Below are 19,944 nucleotides of genomic sequence, written 5' to 3'. Positions count from 1 at the left end.
GTCCTCGAGGGCGGCGTATCGACGCAGGACGCAGAAAGATTTTCCGAAGCAGCACAGCTATGGTGATTACTGTCATAGATATGGAATATGTCAGAGGACCCAATCCCCTCGAAATATAAGTACATTTATTATTAAACCATTCGTTATAAACACAACACTTCTATTAAACAAACACAAACCACACGTCAAATATACTACAACTAACCAATTCACTTTGTACAGTATGTCTCAAGGTAAGTACCCTGTGTTTGAATGAACCGGTGCTATGAACAAAACGCGTTACCATGAATACGATTGCGATCACTTTTTGACAGTTTGATCTACTAAATGTGATCTGCCATGATGTGGTCGGTGACGAGGCACCACAGACAGTTCCTGTGAGTATCGGTAAGAGCCATTTTTTTGCTGCAATCGTAGCATTTTTGGAATCTAGAGGGTTTTCGGGTAGACATGTTGAGTCTACCAGAAATTCTTAGAATTTCAAAGAAAAATGAAATGCAATGCGTAAGAAGATTTCTCAGTTGAAGTTCTTGGGTTGTGTGATGGGCATAAAAATGAACGGAGGTCACAGGGTGGCGAGCGCACTATTTCTATACGCATCAATGTCACGTCTGGTCACAGTGAAAACAACTTGAGGGCCATCGACACCAGTGAACACAACGGCCACTGCTGGGAAAAAGTTTGAAACCTGCAAAGCAGGGGAATAAATATTTAAGATGAGGTATTCGTGGGAGGACACAATCTTTTAGAACCTGAAAGATTTTTTCGAAGGTTGTTGCACAGCTAAGCCTATCGACTTAGCCTCCGGGCCGAACAGGTGCATACTGTCGAAAAACTAGATCCAAAAGTTTAGCTTGGACATTCAGCGAGAAACCGAAGCTGTGAAGGTATGAGGACCTCTTTAATACAGCTAACATCGCCATTGCACAGCCTACGCAATCAGCAAAGTCCAGGGCCAAGTGCAGTGCTTGCCATGCCACCTCCTTGCAATCATCAACGATCTGCAGGAACGCATCCCTCATCTCACCAGTCAGGGTGTGCTCTGATGCTTCCACTTTGAGTCTTTACAGCCTGATTGAGTACTTAGCAAATGCACATGATGCATTGACTATCTTGAAGGCCATGCTTTTTTGGTAAGCTCTGTATCCACAGCTGGAGTGGAGCAAAGTCTCTGTAATGGGGTCTGAGAAGGCCACATTAAAAGGCAATGCCTTTTATGTTTGGGACCATTAAAGGATTTTTGTGAGGACGACAGGGCTTTGCTGGAGCCGCCAGACCAAAGGTCTCAACCAACCTTGCCACTGTCCTAAGATACTGTGCACTAGGGCAACTAGAAGGAGCCGTATTAAACCCACTTGCATCATGCAGCTCTTCAGCCAGAGCAAGCAAATCTGCTTGGTGGGTGAAATAATAGTCGTCTCCAGACTCCCCACCATAGGATCTAAGCCAAAAGCCACTTGCTGCTGCTCCTCATCGAAAATAGACTGTCCCTGAATCCTGATTGATGTTTTTTGATGCAATGTAAATAAACAATTGACTGTCTACACTGACATCAATGGAGTTGTTGCAGCCAGGTCTAACTGCGCCAGCAACTCTGGGTCCTTTGGTGCCACAGCCGGTTTGACGGTCATGCGTAGGACCAGACTTGACTACCTTGGTGTGGAAACCTCCAGGCAACTGTGCAGTGTTGGCCTGCAGCATCAAAACCGGAGTCTTACCTGCTGTGGCCTTCCTAGACATCTGGAGCATTCACTAAAATGTAATGCCTCCCACTCTTTGTTCGATGCGCCCGGACTAGCCCAGACCTTATCGCGATCCTCCGACGAATCGTATTCGTGCCTGCGTTGAAGGCGTCTCTTTCATATGGGAGGACAAAGAGGATGAATGGATTGGTGAATGCAAACATTTCTTCGCTTTTTTTATGTGACCTGTCCTCCTTTTCGGGCATGGGCCACTGGGTCTTTTGTCCCGTTAACCTGACGATCGAACTAGCCCAGGACTTTGACAGAGTTTGACAGAGTCTGCCAGAGCACTAATTTAGCTGATCATTCCCCAAGGGATTTAGGATTCATCCGTTGACACGAGCCGCACGTGTCAACGGATGAATATATAGTCAGCGTGAGCGAGTACAGAAGAGAGAAGGTGTAAGGAGTCCATGTTCCTTCTAATCCACGAGGGGAGAAAGGGTGGGCGCATTTGAATCTAAGCAGATACAATCATCAGAAATGCTATTACGTTGAGTAATGCATGTCTTCTGATGCTTGTGGATCTGCTTAGAATCACATGCTGTGCATAGACTAGCGAGCAGTACCCAGAGATGGCGGTGGGTTGTGTGAATGAACAGTAGCAAAGAGATGTCTTAGCACTGCTTGTCCCACCTGAGAATCGGACCTAGTGTGTGCATCCAGGCAGTAGTGTTGTGTAAAGGTGTGTACAGAACTCCAGGTTGCTGCTTCACAAATGGAATATAGTGGAACATTTGCAATGAATGCTATGCTAGCCCCTGTGCCCCGAGTAGAGCGTGCTCTAGGCGTGAAGGGTAGATCTCTCTAGGCAAGAGTGTAACAGTGTGATGCAGTTTACGATCCACTTGGAAATAGCTGATTTAGAGACAGGATCCCCTTCTCTACCAGCTGCCACTTAAATTAAGAACTGGTTTGTTTTTCTTAGTGGCTTTGTCTTTTCCAGATAGTAGATAACCGCTCTCCTTCCATCCAGTGTGTGGAGGTTTCTTTCTGCCACGGTAGTGGGGTTCTGGAAAAAGGTGGATAGTTCTATGGACTGGTTTACATGGAACTTTGAGATAAATTTGGGTGCAAAACCACCTCATCTTTGTGAATCGTGACAAAGGGGTCCTGAACTGAAAGGGCCTGCAGTTCACCAACTCTCCTTATAGAAGGGATTGCCACCAGGAAGGCGGTCTTGTAGGCGAGTGCTTTAAGGCTAGCCTTGTGCATTGGCTCAAAGGGAGGTCCCATTAGTCTGGTAAGAACAACATTTAGGTCCTACCCGGGAGCTGGGTTGGAGATAGGGGGAGGAAGTCCCTTCACCCCTTCCATAAAGACTTTACATACAGGAATTTGCCACCATGAAACCTTGCTGTGGGACGTGAGGTACGCCAAAAGCGCAGCTAAGTGGACTTTAAGAGAATTGAAAACCAGTCCTGAATCTAACAGGCGAGTTAGGTAAAGGACGATATATCTAGGTGAGCAATCAATAGAATTGATGCCCTTAACATTACACCAGATAACAAAGCACTTCCATTTGCTGGAGTAGCAATGTCTGGTGGTAGGTTTCAGTGCCTCTCCCGGTATGTTCAAGCATCTGTGAGGGAGCTGAAGGCACACAAACTAAGAGCTCAGGAGCCAGGCTGCTAAATTGAGAGTTTGAGGGCATGGATGTGGTGTCTCTCCCTGATCTTGAGGGGAGACTGACATTGCAATGAGATGGGAGAACCAGGTTGACGGGTCCACAGAGGGGCCACCAGGAATATCGTGACTGGTTCTTGGTGCATCTTGTGCGCTATTCTCTTGAGCAGGGGAGTCCGGGGGGGCTGTAAGGGGGATGGGGGTTAAAGGGTGGTTTGTTCGGCGACCGTAGACCAATCACCCAGTCCATATTATCCAACGACCATTCCCCTTGTAGTGGTTCTGTGGGTACCTGGAGGTGTAATCTGGGCATTGGGTGTTCTCCAGAGTGGCGAATAAGTCGATCTCTGGGAAGCCCCATTCTGCGAAGACGCTGAGTAAAATGTCTTCCTGTAGCCACCACTTGTGCTCTACGGGTAAGGGGAGGTCTCTGCTGAGTATGTCTGCCAGAAGATTGAGTTCCCCTGGAACATGTGAAAGGAGGAACATGTGTTTGAGTGCCGACTTCGAAATGTTTTGGGACAGTTTGGACAGCCCTAGAGAGTGCGTGCGTGCCTGCTTGCTTGCTTAAGTAGGACATGGCTGTAGTACTGTCCTTGAGGTCTAGAACTGTTGTCCCCTGGAGGTGTGACTGGAAGGCCTTCAGGGCCTTGAACAGTGCTAGAAGTTCCAATAGGTTGATGTGATTGAATGCTACTGCGCCATGCGCCTTCTGTTGAAGGAGGTGAGCGCCCCACCCAGTCAGAGATGCGTCTGTGGTGAGAGTGGCTTCCACTGTGGGGATGGTGAAGGTTTTCCCCTGCAGGGTTTCCATTCACCACTGCTGCAGAGACTGGACGAGGGCTGCCAAGACAACCACTAGATCATCCCACTAGCTGCTGACACCTTTGGCTCGAGAACCACTCTTGCATGGGGCGCATGCACAGACGAGCGTGCAAATCTAGGTAGACACAGGAAGCCATCATCCCCAGCAGTCGCATGGCTTTGCGTACAGTCACCTGGTGAATGGCTACATAGTGAGGGGTCTGGAACAGCATGTTTGAATCCTCTAATTTGAGCCAGTCTGGTCAGAATTAGAGCTCCCAGAAACTGTTTGACCTGGCTGTGGTCCAGAATGGATTCTTTCTCGCTAATAGAGAATCCTAGGCTGAAGAGATTTACTGTTGTCTGGGTATTTGTCTGGCATATTCCATATGAATCCCCTGTTATGAGTCATCAAGGTAGGGATAGACTGGGATGGACTACCTGCGTAGGTGAGCCACTACTACCACCAGTACCTTTGTGAACTCCCTTGGGGCTGAAGCAATGCTGAAGGCGAGAACCTTGAAATGATAGTGGGTGTCCTCTATCATGAACCTGAGGTACGTTCTGTGCCCTAGCAACATTGAAATATGAAAGTATGCATCTTTCATGTCCAATTTGGCCATGTAATTTCCTTGCTGCAGCAGTGGGATTACCTCCTGAAGCGTCGTCATACTAAACTTTAGAGGTTTGACATACTTGTTCACAGGGCGCAGGTCTAAGGTCTAAAACAGGGCGCATGGTGAGATCCTTTTTGGCTACAAGGAAGTACACTGAATAAATAACCTTGTTTACCTGGAGAAGGGGAGCAATTATGATGGCACACTTTTCCAGCAGGACCAGAACTTCTTCCAGCAGGATGCGCAGGTGTTCTGGCGCAGGCGTCTGCTTCTCGGTGGGTGGTAGTGAGGTGGTTGGATACCTCGATACAATAACCGTGGGCAATGGTCTTTAGTACCCACTGATTTGAAGTGATCACCTCCCAGGTGTGGATGAATGAAGACAGGCGACCCCCAAGTCACTTTGAGGTGGAGGCCGGGGAGCCTCTAGGAGTAGAGATTCTGCCTCTACCCCCCCTACGAGAGCCTCTTTGCTGGTATTGGAAGTTACCAGAGGAGCCTTGACAGGAAGGCCAGGGAGTTTCCCTGAGCCGCTGTGCCCCTGGGACGAGCGGGAGAAGGATTAGCCACACAAGGACCAGCATGCGTTAGAGCCCCCACGCTGGTGAAAGTGTTTAGCAGTGATCTGGCTAAGTGACTTTAAAGGCTTGTGTTCTTTCTTTGCTGTTTCTTGTGCGTCATCAACCGCCTTCCCAAAAAGATTAGAATCCTCCACTGGCTTGTTAGAGAAGACTGAGTTACGGGTTTGAACCCAGAGTTTTAGGGTGCATCCAGCGGTTTCAGCCGAGTCCAGTGTGTTTTTCAGTATGTTATGGGTTACTTGTCTGCCTCCAGCAGGCATGATCGGGTGGGCTCTGGAATAGCCAGAAGACCCTCCTGCACTAGGCCGCACTGGACATCACAATAACTCGCCAGGAGCGTGGTGTTATTTGCGAACCTTGTGGAGAAGGCTGCAAAGGCGGTGACCCGCTTACCCAGGGTGTAAAGCTTCTTGCAGTCTTTGTCCGAAGGGGACTCTGCTGAGGGCAGTGGTACCCCCACCCTCTTCCAAGTGGATGTAACGACCAAGGAGTCCAGAGTGGCATGACCACAGAAGTAGAAGGGGTCGGAGGGTGATAGTCAAAATAATTTCTCAACCTGGGGGTTAACTGCCCGTGTGAGAGACGGGGACAACAAAGAAGGGGCCAGGTGCCTCTTTATGGAATGTAGCAAAGGAAAGGCTTGGGTAGTTGGAGCCTTTTCCTTGAGAAGATCCTCCACAAAGTCAGAGTCTGGAGCGGCTTCGTGCATTACAATTTTAAAAAGGTCGGCTGCTCTTTTTAAAATGGAGTTGAACAGCATCTGGTCCTCACTAGGAAACAAATCTCTTTGTGGAGGAGTATAAGGGGGGATCTAGACAGAGGACGTCCGGGTTAGCAGTATGCGTCTGTGTAAGCCAAGGTCCCCTGGTCCTCCGCCTGATCCCAGTCTGGGTCCTGATCAGCTGGGTCTTGATCAAAGGGGTTAAGCTCTACATAAGAATCCTCCTGGGTTGCGTCATCCGGGACATTCAAGAGGTCTTCTTAGTTCCCTGTGCAGAGGTGGGGCAGGAGTCCACTTCCCTAGGTCTCTTGGGTATAATATATTGGTCAGAAAAGTCAATGAATGTGGACATTTTGTCCATATATTGCTCAAGCCTTTCCCTAGTCCATAGCGAGGAACCTGTATGTTCAGGAGGAGGGGAGGGCTGCCCAGACGGGGGAGATTTTCCCAATAAGGCCTTAGAGAGAAGCCGAGGGGCCTCAGAATAGTCCGGCGGCTGTATTGAAGGTCTGAAGGCACAGTCATGGTCATGGTCAGTGACTCAACCGGGTCCTTAGGTGCTTGTGCGCACTTGGATGGCGCGTCTACGACAGTGTGTTTTTAAGGCGGAGGGGAGAGAGGGGACGCCCCTTCCAGATGGATGCACAGTCACATGCCGCGATTGTGGTTGCGTGGAGGGCGTCAAACCGTGAGGTTCGGGAAGTGCCGTCAAAAGTTTCATTGGTCCTGTGGGCGTCGAGCGCTGCCTCGACAACGATGATGAGGCATTAGGGGTTGTGTGCTTGAGTACACGTGGTCCGTGGGAGTCTGTTTATCTGGGCCAAGGATTTGGAAACACGCAGACTCTGCTAAGAGGTTTTTGTTACCCTGTGCTCTGGAGGTAGCATCACTGTGTTATAAGCCTGAACTTAAATGATCGCCTGCAACCAACTCGGCTAAACAGCAAAACATTTTGTTGGGGAAAGAACAACGTTATTTTTGCCTGAGCATCAGTTGTGAAAAAGGTTTACACCAAAGGAATTAAGTTACTCAAGTTGTCTTTAGACTTTGCTCCTTAGGTCGTAACATCTTTTATTCCCTTTCATGTTATTTTGTAATGTACATCTAGTGCGAGCAAAAGATTAGGAATTATCTTATGCAGTATAAGGAACAATGTTTTGAAAAAAATATACATGCTTTCAGGTAGGTAGACTCGGCGTATCAACAGTCAGTTCACAGAGTTCTCAGTTCCATGCATCCCACCACTGAGCACCAATCATGTAAGTGAGATTCAGTTAAAACCCTCAGGTGAAGCTGTGCAATCATCTAATCTAATGCTAGAACAGCGTTCAAACACAAAAGGACACACAAAATCTGTTCTACATGAAAACAAATCCAACTTACAATAGGCTGCCTCCCACCAGTAAACTTCATGAATCAGGTATCTAGGAAGGACAACATTATTGCCATAGAGGTCTACTGCCCAAAACAAGTCCTCTGGAACCAGTTACTCACCAGTGGCACTGTTACACAGGTGCTTCAATCACTTTTTCCTTCAAATATGTGTGAGGAGGCCACCTAAGGGGCACGTGGATGGTGGCAGCCTGATCGTCCTGCTCCGTTTCCACTGGGTCTTTGGAAGCAATACCCCCCCCTAACTTTGGAAGGACCCAGGAAGGATGTTTCACGATCGTGTGGGTGTGGAGCCTTTGCTGCCACACAGGGTGAAATCCAAGAGCGTTAGCTCATGGCGCAACAGTAAATCGAGGAGCAGGCAGGTGAGGCCTTGCCGCTTGCAGGAAATGCCACGTCTCCCCCGCTCTCTGGGACTTGGCAGTATAGCTGCTGGACTGTGCTGCAGGGTGAAGTGGGTACTTCCCCCGGGGGGAGTCCAGATGGCGGCTCCCTGCAGCCCACCTCCAGGAGCTCAGGCAGAGGCGTCATCGGGGGACTGTCAGAGGCAGGCTACGCTGCATTCTGCGGCCTGATAAATGGGTCACAATTAGCAGGCCCCTGGAGGTCCCAGAATTCCAAGGAGCAGAGAGTGCCACGACGATTGGGTAGCCTCCAGCACTAGTGCAGCCTGCAGTGGAACAGGGGGTGTGCTGCACTGGCCCTCCGGTTGGTGAGTGTTGTTCCTACGTCGGGGGAACCCAGCCTTTGATGTCCCCCTGACCTCGGGAGGCTGTGTTGTGTCCTCCAGCTTGAGAAGACATTGAAAACACCTCCATAGTCTTGCGGGAGGCAGAGGAAGAGGCCCGGGCCATCACAGTCATCCTGGAGGGTCAGGTGCACCAGTTAAGTGACAACAGCTGAGTGATGACAGAAGGGGTACGGGGCAGGCCCCAATTCAGGAATGTTTCTACCAGCATTCTTTATGCCTGGTGCTGGAGCACTGTGGTGAGGTCCCACGTCTCTTGGAACGGCGGTGAGGCGTAGGGCCCGAGGGTACAGTGGGTGCCAGCCAGTGATTGATGGCCCTGGGTTCTACACAAAGAACGTTGTTCTGCACTGCGGCGTCCCCTGTTGGTGCAGGATAGAGTACCTTGCAAGCTCCTGGGGGGTGGGGGAGAGGAGTGGGCCACAACTGGCAGCGAACTGCTGGGGCTGATCTGGAACTGCTGTTGTATTAAGTCGCCTATCCTTCACAGGGTGGGCCAACTGTGCTGTTACGTATACCCCAGAATTGAGGGTCGCCAACTTAACCCGGCCCTCCACTGTGGGGGTGGGGTTGATTTCCACTTGACACGGAACTCCCCTTCTGCTGTACCGCTCTGCCCTTGGAGAGAGCTTGTTGGTGGATTGTGCTTGCATTTGGACATACCGTCCGCAGTGGTACTCAGGGCCCGAGGAGTCTGGGCACCCTGAAGTTCTGGCTGTTCGGGTTTTTCATGGTGCAACCTAACTGAGCCAAGGTGTCCCCCTTTGCCAAGGTGTTGCCCGAAACAACGGTGCGTGTGCTGTGGGTTCTGGGCAAGGCCCCTCCCCCATTAATAGACTGGAAATCTTCCCTACAGAGATTTCGGTTTTGAGGCTCTACCGTATCTTCTTTTGGGCTTGAAATAGCATCAGGTTCGATGATGGAGACAGCTGCCAAACTGGTGTCCACCAAAAAGAATATTGCTGCACTGTTGGAGGAGATACAGGGCATCCGCGTTGATATAGGAATGCGGATGGAGATTCTGGGCAAACAGGTTGATAAAATTGACTACAGGCTGCAGAACTTTGAAAACAACCAGACCTCATTAGATACGATGGAACTCCACATCAACATGCAGCTCTCTGAACTTGAAAGGAGGGAATTGGAAATGACACTCAGAATGGATGACTGACAACCACAAAAGACGGAACAACATCAGCTTCTTCGGAATCCAGGAGAAGGAAGGGGAAACAGAGCGATATTAAATAGGTTAGTCATGATGTGGTTAAACTTTTGTTTGGAGGAGACACTACAGCAAAATCTACCATTGACAGAGCTCACCGGGCAGGGTTAGTGGCCTAAGATCAGTGTTGGCCTGGTTCCATAATTATGAAGAAAAAACAAGCATCTTGGAGAAGGCCAGGAAGGAGGGGCCGGTTATCTGTCCGCTTTTACCCTGGCAAGGCAATGAATGTGTGCTACCGTTACCCGATGGCTCAATGAGAAGGGAGTCTGGTATCACTGGGGGTGCCCCTTCTAAATATATTTTAAGTTTAAGACTCACAAATTTAAGTTGGTCACGGAACACTACTTCCGAAGGGCCATTGTGGATCTGATGGTGCACCCGAATGAGTAACCTCATGAAGTGGATGGATCAGTGAGGGATTGCAAAAGGTTAAGGGAAGCAGGCGGCGCAGAATCTCAGGCTCCAGGAAGTTTAAAAAACGGAATCCCCCTCACCGACACCAAGGACATCAGTATTAATTTGCCGTCATCTATGTAAGTCATGTTAGATTTTAGTTCGAGTAACGGAGATTCAGTGCTGAAACCTGGATGAAAACCTGATTGACCATTCAGGATGGAGTGATATTTTGTGGGCAGAGGAGTTGCTTGTATGCAACTCTATCCAATATCCTGAGGATGAAGGAGGAGTTGGAGATCGGACGGTAATTGGTTGTATTTTTAGGGTCAAGATCAGGCTTCTTGAGCAAGGGGGTGATCCAGGAACCCTTTAGTCTGATGGGAACCCTGCCATCTTTGAATGAAGCATTCACGATTCTAGTAATGGAACTGATCAGAAGCTCAGAGCAGACCTTAATAGCTGTGGCAGGAAAATGATCCCCTTTACAGGTGGACGGCTTTAATTTCGCTACGATGGTGATCCTCCTGAAGTTGAACTTGGGTATCGACTGCAAAATAATAGGTGCATTTTCCTGTGGGTTCTTCAGAGGGTCTGTGAGTCGTCTATTCAAGGTTTGTTCAATGCCAATTTTAATTTATTTGGTCTTCGCCGTCATTGCTTCTTAAATCTCAGTGTACCACGTCTTATCCTTATCAATAGCCTCCTGATATTAAGTATCAGGTTCCTCCAATTCCCTGAGAATTGCAAAAACGTCCTTGGAGTCCTGTTGAGCACTTCGAATACTTGCTTCATAGTGCTTCATGATCTTATTTGGGTGGTATTTGGGGAGGGAGGTGGATGTGCAAAAGCTGCAACTGAAGGATAAAGAAAGCTCAGACGCTTCTGACGCACATTAAGGACTACTTTGAGTTTAATGATGGGGGTTATACCAGTGCCCGGTTTGTGTGGGAATGGTTCAAGGCTACAATTATAGGGGTGTTGATTGGGCTGGGCGTCCAGTAGAATCGAGAAAGGAAAGAGGCAGACCTACATTCAAAGATAGAGAAACTCTACCCGGGGTATATCAGGACGGGAGGACAGAACCCACAACAGGCAACACAATTACATCGCTATAAATCACAGTTCAAGAATTTGTTGGTCCAGGATACATAAAAGAAGTTGACATTTTTAAAGCAGAGGTATCACAAGTTTCGGAAATTCTATGAGGCCCGATATACGACAGTTGTCTGGGGATAGTGCACTACTGTCCGTTTCTTGGCTCTCTACAGATGCCGTGTTTGCCTAACCCTGCGGCGGATAGTATAGATGACCAGAAGAGGTGGCCCTCACGATTAGGGGATTGAAATCAGGTACTACTCTGGATGATGACAGATTCTCATTTAAGTTCTACAAGATGCATCGGTCTCTCCTGGCCCCTCATCTGGCCAAGGTTTTTAATAAGGTGCTCAAATTCTTCCGATTCCATGTTGAGTGCTATCATTGTGGTTATCCATAATCCAGGGAGGAATCTGAGTGGGTGTTCTTCAGATAGACCTAGATTGTTCCTTAATACAGATGTGAAGATGCAAGCAAGACTCCTGGGACAGAGGCTTCAGGGTTTTCTCCCAACATTGATCCATGTGACCAAGTTGGCTTTATTCAGGGATTTGAAAACATTAGAAAGACCATTGACCTTTCACATGTTGCAAAGAGAGGATGTGGATGTTGCAGTGATTTCATTGGATTCAGAAAAGGCATTCTACTGAATGGCCCTATACGTTCCAGGTCCTAGAGAGGTTTAGACTAGGGCATATATGTGGCGATGGATTGCTGCACTCTATAGCTCCCTGAAGGCCTGTGTATTAGTTAACAGGATTCTGTCTAGCCCTTTTCCATTGAGCAGAGGGACGAGGCAAGGTTGCCCCCTCTCGCCCCTACTTTATGCCATGTTCCTGGAGCCCCTAACAGTTGTCGTCCATGCCAACCAGATAATCATGGAGATTCAATGCAGAGAAACGTCCTTTAAGTTGCCCTTATTCGCTGCACTCTATAGCTCCCTGAAGGCCCGTGTATTAGTTAACAGGATTCTGTCTAGCCCTTTTCCATTGACCAGAGGGACGAGGCAAGGTTGCCCCCTCTCGCCCCTAACAGTTGTCGTCCGTGCCAACCAGATAATCATGGAGATTCAATGCAGAGAAACGTCCTTCAAGTTGTCCTTATTCGCAGATGATATTTTGGCATATTTAGTAGATTTATATTAATCGGTTCCGGAGCTTAGGGAAGTTTTCGGGGCTCAAGATCAAAGTACATACATTTTATATTATGCCAATTCGGCTGGAGGGCACCTGTTTGGAGAACAGAGTTCAGTTTAAGGGCACGAGACACAAAAAGGGGGGGCGGGAGGGACTTGGGTGTTCAGCTTCCTAGAGATCTTACTGTGCTTTCCAACTGTACCCCAATGCTCGTGACTCTGAGGAAGAAATTGGCGAGATGAGCTCCTCTGGTGCTATCGTGGTATGGGGACACGATTTCTGTTAAAATGAATGTTCTTCCTTGATGGCTCTATCTCTTTTCAAACCTGTCTAAGGTGGTCCCAGAGGCATACTTTCGAGAACTGAAAACCCTGCTGGCCCGGTTTATTTGGCAGAATAAGGTACCCAGAATTAAATATTCAATGCCAACGTTGCCTAGAGACTACAGGGGGGGGGGAGGGTGGAAGGGTTTGCTTATCCTGACAGACTTATTATAAGGCGGCACAGCTGCGGGTACTGGTGGGGCATCTTGGAGACGATATGGGCAACTATTGGACCTTTCGAGGACATTGCAGCACACCCTAAAAAAAATTGAGATTATCTGTGGTCTCTGCCATGGGTGATTCCCCAGATGGTGCAATCACATCCCACCTTAGGGGAATATGAGGGTAAATCATGCAGCCACACGAATTAGCTGGTCAAAGAAAAATATAGCTAAAGCGGCTGTGGCTATAGCGGAGACACAACATCCTGACACTGACACCTTCCAGGAAATGACAATTGATAACACTGAAAATCGGATATCGGCTTTTTCTATTAAACATGCTTCTGGGAGTATGGGGATAGCCTGGGTCGACCAACCTAACACAAATAGGTATGATATGGAAACTAGGGATGCCAAAAGAGCACTTAGAACAGCAATTCGTCTCACTTTATTCTCTGATCATACTATGAGCAGGTCACTTAATAATAAATATAAAGCTTGGATTAAGCAAAACACTCAAGCAATGGCAGGATACTATGTACTAAGAATACACGCAATATATGGGCAATATTGGGGGAAGCATGGGGAAACAGGTTAACCCCTATGATTAATCCAATCGGATTTCAGATATGGGAAAGATTCTAGCAGGAACGTAATATCTCTGATGGAGAGAAAGGTAGCTGCTCCAGGACGACTGACCCGCTTGTCCCCCCTTTTCAATCACGGTAGACCAACTTATTAACGAAATAAAAGAATTAAAATCATCCCGCGCACCTGGGCCGAATGGACTGGCTAATGTCACACTGAAAAACAAACCAGTGTTTTGGGCAGAGCTCCTAAAGATTCTGTTCGATAAGGTTTTCTGTGAAGGAAGAAATCCGAGTTTATGGCAGAAGGCCATATTAATCCCTATACATAAAAAGAATGATAAGCTGAATCCAGCAAATTATAGGCTATTATCCATGCTGGACTGTACCGGTAACTTTTTTGCGAGCTTCTTACTAAATGAACTCCAAAGATGGATAGACTTGAGGGGGCTCCTTAATCGTTTCCAGAGTGGTTTCAGGCAGGGCTATTCCACCACGTACAACCTGGTCATTCTGGATACCTTGCGCATGAATGCCCCATTTGTCAACTTTAAAGCAGCATTTGACTGAGTACGTAGAGAGGTACGCTGGGCTAAATTAGAAATGCTCGGCTGCCCGCAAGTTCTTCTGTACGATTTAAGACTTCTACATGAAAATAATACGGTTTGCCTGAAGCTCGCGTCGCAAGGCAATATGACTGCACAAGTGGAACAGAATCGAGGGGTTAAGCAGGGTTGTGTGACGGCACATATGTTATACGATCTTTTTGTTTATGACCTCCCTGAAGCAATTTCTGCGGTATACAACTGCCCCCCCCCCCCCCGACTAGGTGCCGAAAGATGCCTGGTATTTGCATATGGAGACGACCTGGTCATTCTTGACCACACATTTAATTGGCCTAAGACGATCGGCTGAAGCATTATGGTTGTACACAAAGAGGAACAATCTGATAATTAACTTGGAAAAGACCCAAGTTATGTTTTTTTCCAGCAAAAAGATCACTCGTATAAGACTTGGAGTGCAAGAACTAGTCATACTGTACACAACCAACTATAGATATCTGGGCATTGAGTTCGAGACTACCAATGATTACTTGCCTTGCTACCAAGCCAGAAAAATGAGGTGACCAAATCACGGCTCTGGTTTACCGTTTCACTATTGTTTCAGCAGGTTTTTACCCCTATGATGATATATGGCCTTGACGCCATCCAAAAGATTGATCTTAAGTGGCTTCAGGTAGTGGAGGGTACATTTTGGAAAAAAGTCCTGGCCTCCCTACCTGTATCCCGATGGCCATCATCATACTTGAGCTGGGTATGCAATCTCTGAAATCGATGGTCCTTAAGAGAAGGGCATAACTTTTCCTGAAGCTGGGCAACACCTCTTGTAACCAACTTCTGGTCTCTTTGTGGCAAGAATTGTGTAAGAAACCCAAGAAGTCGCCCTTAAAAACCAATATTGACATTTTTTTAACACTTGAAATTGGAGTAATTGACAGGGAGAGTTCTCCCCAGCAGTTAAATCTGCTCTGTCAAGGAAAATTGATCTAGGCGACTGGTTAGAAAATTATGCTCACCTTGAACAACAAAAAAAAATATCAGTTTGTGAAATACATTCTGCATACATACAAAAAGCCCCAACAATATCTAAACTTATGTCCAGGAATTAGACTCAGAAGATTTATTTTGCTTGTTAGGTTTAACCATCTCCCAGTCCTGGAAAACACTGGAGTAATAAACAAACAAACTTGTTCTGAGCGATGTTGTACATTATGTGAGGATAAAGAATCGATTGATTCAGGGAAACATGTATTGACCTGCTGCCCGAGGATGATAAACACCTATAAAAGACATTATGAGAATTATATGCATAATATAGAGCATATAAAGGAGGAAATGTTCTGGTGGCGGAATCTTAACTCTACAAATCTGAAGTGTTTAATAGCAATGTATAATGTATGGCTAGTGATTGAGAGGCTATTGGGTATTTATATCTGATTATAACTGAAGTGCTTGGTATTTGATCTGGAGTACATTAAAGGTATTACGGAATTGGAATCTAAAATGTGTTCCATGTATGCATATAAGACAACGTTCCATGGTATATTGTATTGTATTTTAGTAATTACAATATGTTTTAGTACATTTTATGAGTATAGTTTCTTTTGGATATGTAAATCTTTGTCTTTGATTATTAGAATATGTATACATAATATGTAATCATGTGAACAGTTTATTTATAAACTGTAACACATTAATACATTATAATAATTCTTCTGGGTTTTATTGTCCCTATGGAAAGAATCCAAGACTAATGTTCATTTGTCCTCTTGGCTGTCCCCGCTTTTGTCGGTGTGCGGAGCCCGGCCCCAATAGATCTAGCTAGGCAGAGCTTTCGTCATTCCCAGATTTGGTCGGACAGTGGGTTGGAGAGGGTAGGTCAGCTGTTTCCAGAGGGGTCCTTCATAGAATATGACACCTTGGCTGATGATGTGGTGAAGGACTCATTGTCCATCTTGGCATATCTCAGGCTAAGAGGGTTGCTCATTGACAGGAGATGGGTAGATACATTGACTAGGAACTGGACTCAATTCGAGGTCTTCGCTTCTGCCGAGGGTCAGAAGGGGATACTCTTGCGCTTATACAGAGCTATGGTTATTGCTGAGGTTGGAAATAGACAGGACTCCAAGCAAAGATGTGGAGGGGGGGCTGGGTTGTGACGGAAATCACGAAGAAGACATGGTTCAAGATATTAAGGATGGTCTTCCATGTCAATCCGTTTACGTCCACAACAGTGCACAATTTCAAGGTCCTGCACAGATGGCATATAGATCCAATCCCAATCTCCAAAATGTTTCGGGGCTTCTCCCTGTTCTGTCCCCGGGCCTCAGGGTTTCATATGTGGTGGGATTGCACTGTGATCCAGATCTTTTGGTCAGCAGTCTTGTGTTGGATGAAGGAGGTCACAGTCTCTTTTTAGACCCAGACCACCTCCAGAACCTACTAGGAGTATCCCCATTAGATAGGGATGACATAAGGCTTCCGAGATTATGGGAACCAATGTTACGAGCAGGTACGATTGTACTGCCACAAAGGTGGAAGTTAATGGGGGTCTGGAAACGAAAACTGAGGGACATGTATACGATGGAGAAGTTAACGGCTATGGTAAATGACCATATGGTGACGTTCCAGGAGGGGAGGGGTCCACTGATCAGCAAATGAGAATTGGGCTGATAAGGTTGGAGGCATGGTGGAAGAAGACAAGTGAGATGTGTGTGGGTCAGGCCCACTGGCTTCGAGGAGAGATCGGGAAGGGGTCCCAACGACTTAAGCAGGCCTAAACATGTAGAGATGGGTCACACCTGGTTAACGTTGTACGGATGGTTGTAGTGTGTTTTTTCTTTTTACAAGATTCTGCTTTGCTGCGGTTTATAGAAGTGTGCATTTTCTGAGTTGTGTGTGGTGTCTTTCAGTAGCTATTTCAGGTTGTCTTAATGTGAAGTATACAAGCTGTAACTGGAAACTGTGACAAGATCGAAATAAAAATGTAAGTTTAAAAAAATAAATTGAAAACTAGTATCGGAGGCAGAGTTGGTCACTGATGAAAGTCAGAATGACATTGGTACTTACCATCAGAATCAGACTCTGCATCCTCAATGGATAAACTGACAGCACCTAAAAAAACAAAAGGGAAAGTCACAGTGACTAAGGGTAGTGGAAATCCAAGTAGATGAATACACAAACAGCCTTCTTGCGTCAAAGTTGTTTATGATATCAAGTATTAGTAAGGTTTCTCTCTATGCTATGTTTAGAGAACAGGAGACACAGACCCACAGCTAGCCAATATTATTTCCTGCAAGCTTCGACAGCTACATTGTTCGAGAGATTTATTTTTACAAATCTATCCCTCTGTCCACAGCCTTCCAGCACTGCTATAGTTTTCTGACTCCAGAGGCGAGGCCTTTTTGTCTCACCCACCTCATGCATGTACTTTGGTTTTTGGGCCACTGGGTTGGTCTTAAAGAGACCCAGTGAAGGGGAGACCACACCCCGTTAGGCAGAATCCTGTGCAGTTCCCTTGGGGACCACTGCAAGAAGATTAAGTCTACAGGAGTAAGCAGTAAACCCAATTGGTAGCAGTCTGTACCACCCATATTTACCTGGTAGCTGTGGCTGAGCAGTCAGACTTCTCTCAAGAAGAGTTAGGCAGTATACAGAGGATACACACTAGGGCTAAAAACACAGTAGAACAAGCAAACACTGACCAGAGCTTTGTATCAAAAGTATATAATTAATTATTTAACACACACTTTAGAAAATACACTAGCACTATTAATCAAAGCAAGTTCAAAACACAATCAGAAAAGTATATACACCTCCCTTAAGAATTATTAGACAAGTCTAAGTCAAAACACCACTTTTTGTCAAAACAGAGGTGAGCGTGTAACTTAGATGGCACTCCAATAATTAAGTAAAAGGGAGAGAAAAAGGCAGGTCATAAAAATAAAACAGTTCCCAACACTTTTAAAAGACCAAATCAAGTTAGTGAAGGCATAGTCTACTGTAGAGCCAAAGTTCATAGGCCAGGCCCACTTTAAATGGAGCAAGGTGTAATGTGCCCAAGATCACACAGTTGCGAAATGCATTCAAGTCTTTGTAGAAATGTTGGTGTGGTTCAAAAGATAAAGTTAGAGGTCTGGGGGCCAACCCAGTTGGAAAGACAAGGATTTAAGGGTCACCTTGGGCAAACCGAAGAAAGGGAGGCCAGGTGGCACACAGTACCTTTAAAGTTGAGGAAGCTCCAGCGGTGGCAGTTGTTCCTGGCAGCGGGTGCAGTTTGTGGTTTCGACCAGGGGAAGAGAGGATCTCGTCAAGGAGGAAACTTGGAGTCGTTGCACTGCCCAGGGAAGAAACCAGCCGCGGAGTTTGTCCTGGAAGGCGAAATGGCGAACTGGTTGATCCCACCAGCTCAGAGGAAGAAGACTCTTTCAGCAGAAGATCTTCTCTTGTCGTCGGGAAAGTGGTGAGGTCGTTGCAGCAGGGCTTCACCGGTGGTGTCGTTGCAGATGGCTCAGCTTCTCCCCTCTTTGGATTTCTTAGGTTCTGTGGCGACTTCTGAAGTTCCAGTCCCAAAAGCCCTGCTTTTATGCGGAAAAACCCCCATTCAACAGCCTAGCTGTCACTCAAACAAGCTAAGTGGTGAGCCAGGCGGCTCACCACTGGTCCAATCAGAACAGAGTGCGACTTGGGTTGCTAAGGCAACGCAGTCCAGGGTGCCAATTCCCCCACCCACACATCCTGTGGAACCAAGACAGAGTGGCACCAGTTGGGAGGGCTTCTGTGGAGAAGCACGCCAAAAAGTGGAACAAAGGGCCCGACCTTGGTTGGAGTTACAGAGACGGACACGAACGCCATTTTAGAAAAGAGTTCTGGCAAAAAGACCCAACCGGTGATTTAATATTAAATAAATAAACCGGCGGTATCTTTAACATTGCACCAAAAGGTGGTGCGTTTAAAATCAATGGGAAAATCCCATAGGAAAAATTCTGGTGGAATATTTTGCGTGGTAACCACTGCCACCAGCCATAAACTCGACAATGGGGGACTGGACAGTGCCCCCTTGGAAACAGACCCAGGGGCAATCGAATTAACCCCTTCCAGTACTTCCACAATATGATGGTTAGTTAGTACTGGTCCTGTTCACAATTTTGGACTAGTAAAGTCGATGGTGACTTTACATGCCCTGGGAGACAGTAGTCAGTCCCAAGGTATGGAGTCTATGTTTGGGGGTCACTATGACACCCTTGTGTTACTGCACTGAGGGTGCTGTGTAACACATACACAAAAACAGACGATGCCCTATGGAGTAAAAGACCCCATAGCCCATAAGCACACAAAGAGTCAAAGACATACCTCAAATAATGTCTAAGAGTGGGAGTAAAAGAGTCTCACTCTTAGCAGGAGAAAACAACAAACCCCAAAAATCCAGCAAAGCTGCTGGGGGACTCACTAGGTTTGGGAAATTAGCCTTATAAGAGAATTCTCCCTAACACCCTCTAGTCCTTTGAGCCTGGTGCTTGCCTATGGCAGTACCTCCACCATAGGTGGTAAGTTGCCAAGGACCCCAAGGGTCCCTACTGAAAATATTAAGGTTCACCGGGGTGTCCTTAGACCCCTAGTGCAGGAGTAGTCACCTCCTTCTTGTGACGTGTACTTTTTCTACCCATTGCAGCACACGCCATCCTCGATGGGATGCCGTGGGGGCTGTAATGAATCCTGTGGCATCATTACTGATCCGCAGCCGAAGATCTCATCCCGTGTGGCCATGGGAAGGCAGTCGCTACCCGATCCTGGGCGTGGTATGAGTGAGGATCACATGGGAGGAGATGGCTATCAAGGAGATGTGGTGACCCCATCAGGAGAGACACGGTATTCTTCCCTTCCTCTTGAAGAAGGCCATGTAATTTCTAAATTCCTGATGGCTTGTTGTCACTTTAAAAATCCCTCTCATTGTAAACCCCCAAATCCCCTTCTTGCTAAATAATCCGAGCAGAATACCATTTATACTTCCGGTACACATAATACACACTTAACATCTCCTGTTGCTAATGTTTTTGATTTAAACAAAAACATCAAACAATATAACTTGAAAACATTCAAAATTGCTGTGGACTCCAACTTCCATAAAGCCTCAAGGATGATAGGATATGATGTGGCATTTATAATGCGCCTATACAAAAATGTTTCAAGGCGCGACAAGGCAAGGGAGGGGAGGGGGAACAGAGGGAAAA

The 19,944-nt window shown here is 46.8% G+C and overlaps 1 protein-coding gene across 5 annotated transcripts in view; it reads right to left on the bottom strand.

Moving 5' to 3' along the window:
• LOC138468321 (exportin-5-like) overlaps positions 1-19,944 on the bottom strand; it is a 2,334,215-nt gene that overhangs the window by 589,227 nt on the left and 1,725,044 nt on the right. For all 5 annotated transcript variants that reach the window (XM_069608827.1, XM_069608826.1, XM_069608825.1 and 2 more), the window contains one exon: positions 16,784-16,828. In XM_069608827.1, coding sequence (XP_069464928.1) covers positions 16,784-16,828 — 45 coding nt within the window. The remainder of the gene's footprint in view (positions 1-16,783; positions 16,829-19,944) is intronic.

The sequence above is a fragment of the Ambystoma mexicanum genome, chromosome 4q (genome assembly GCF_040938575.1).
Source record: "Ambystoma mexicanum isolate Mex_15411 chromosome 4q, UKY_AmexF1_1, whole genome shotgun sequence".
NCBI lineage: Eukaryota > Metazoa > Chordata > Amphibia > Caudata > Ambystomatidae > Ambystoma > Ambystoma mexicanum.
Note: the sequence above shows the minus strand (reverse complement) of the source record. Positions and strands in the feature narration are given on the sequence as shown.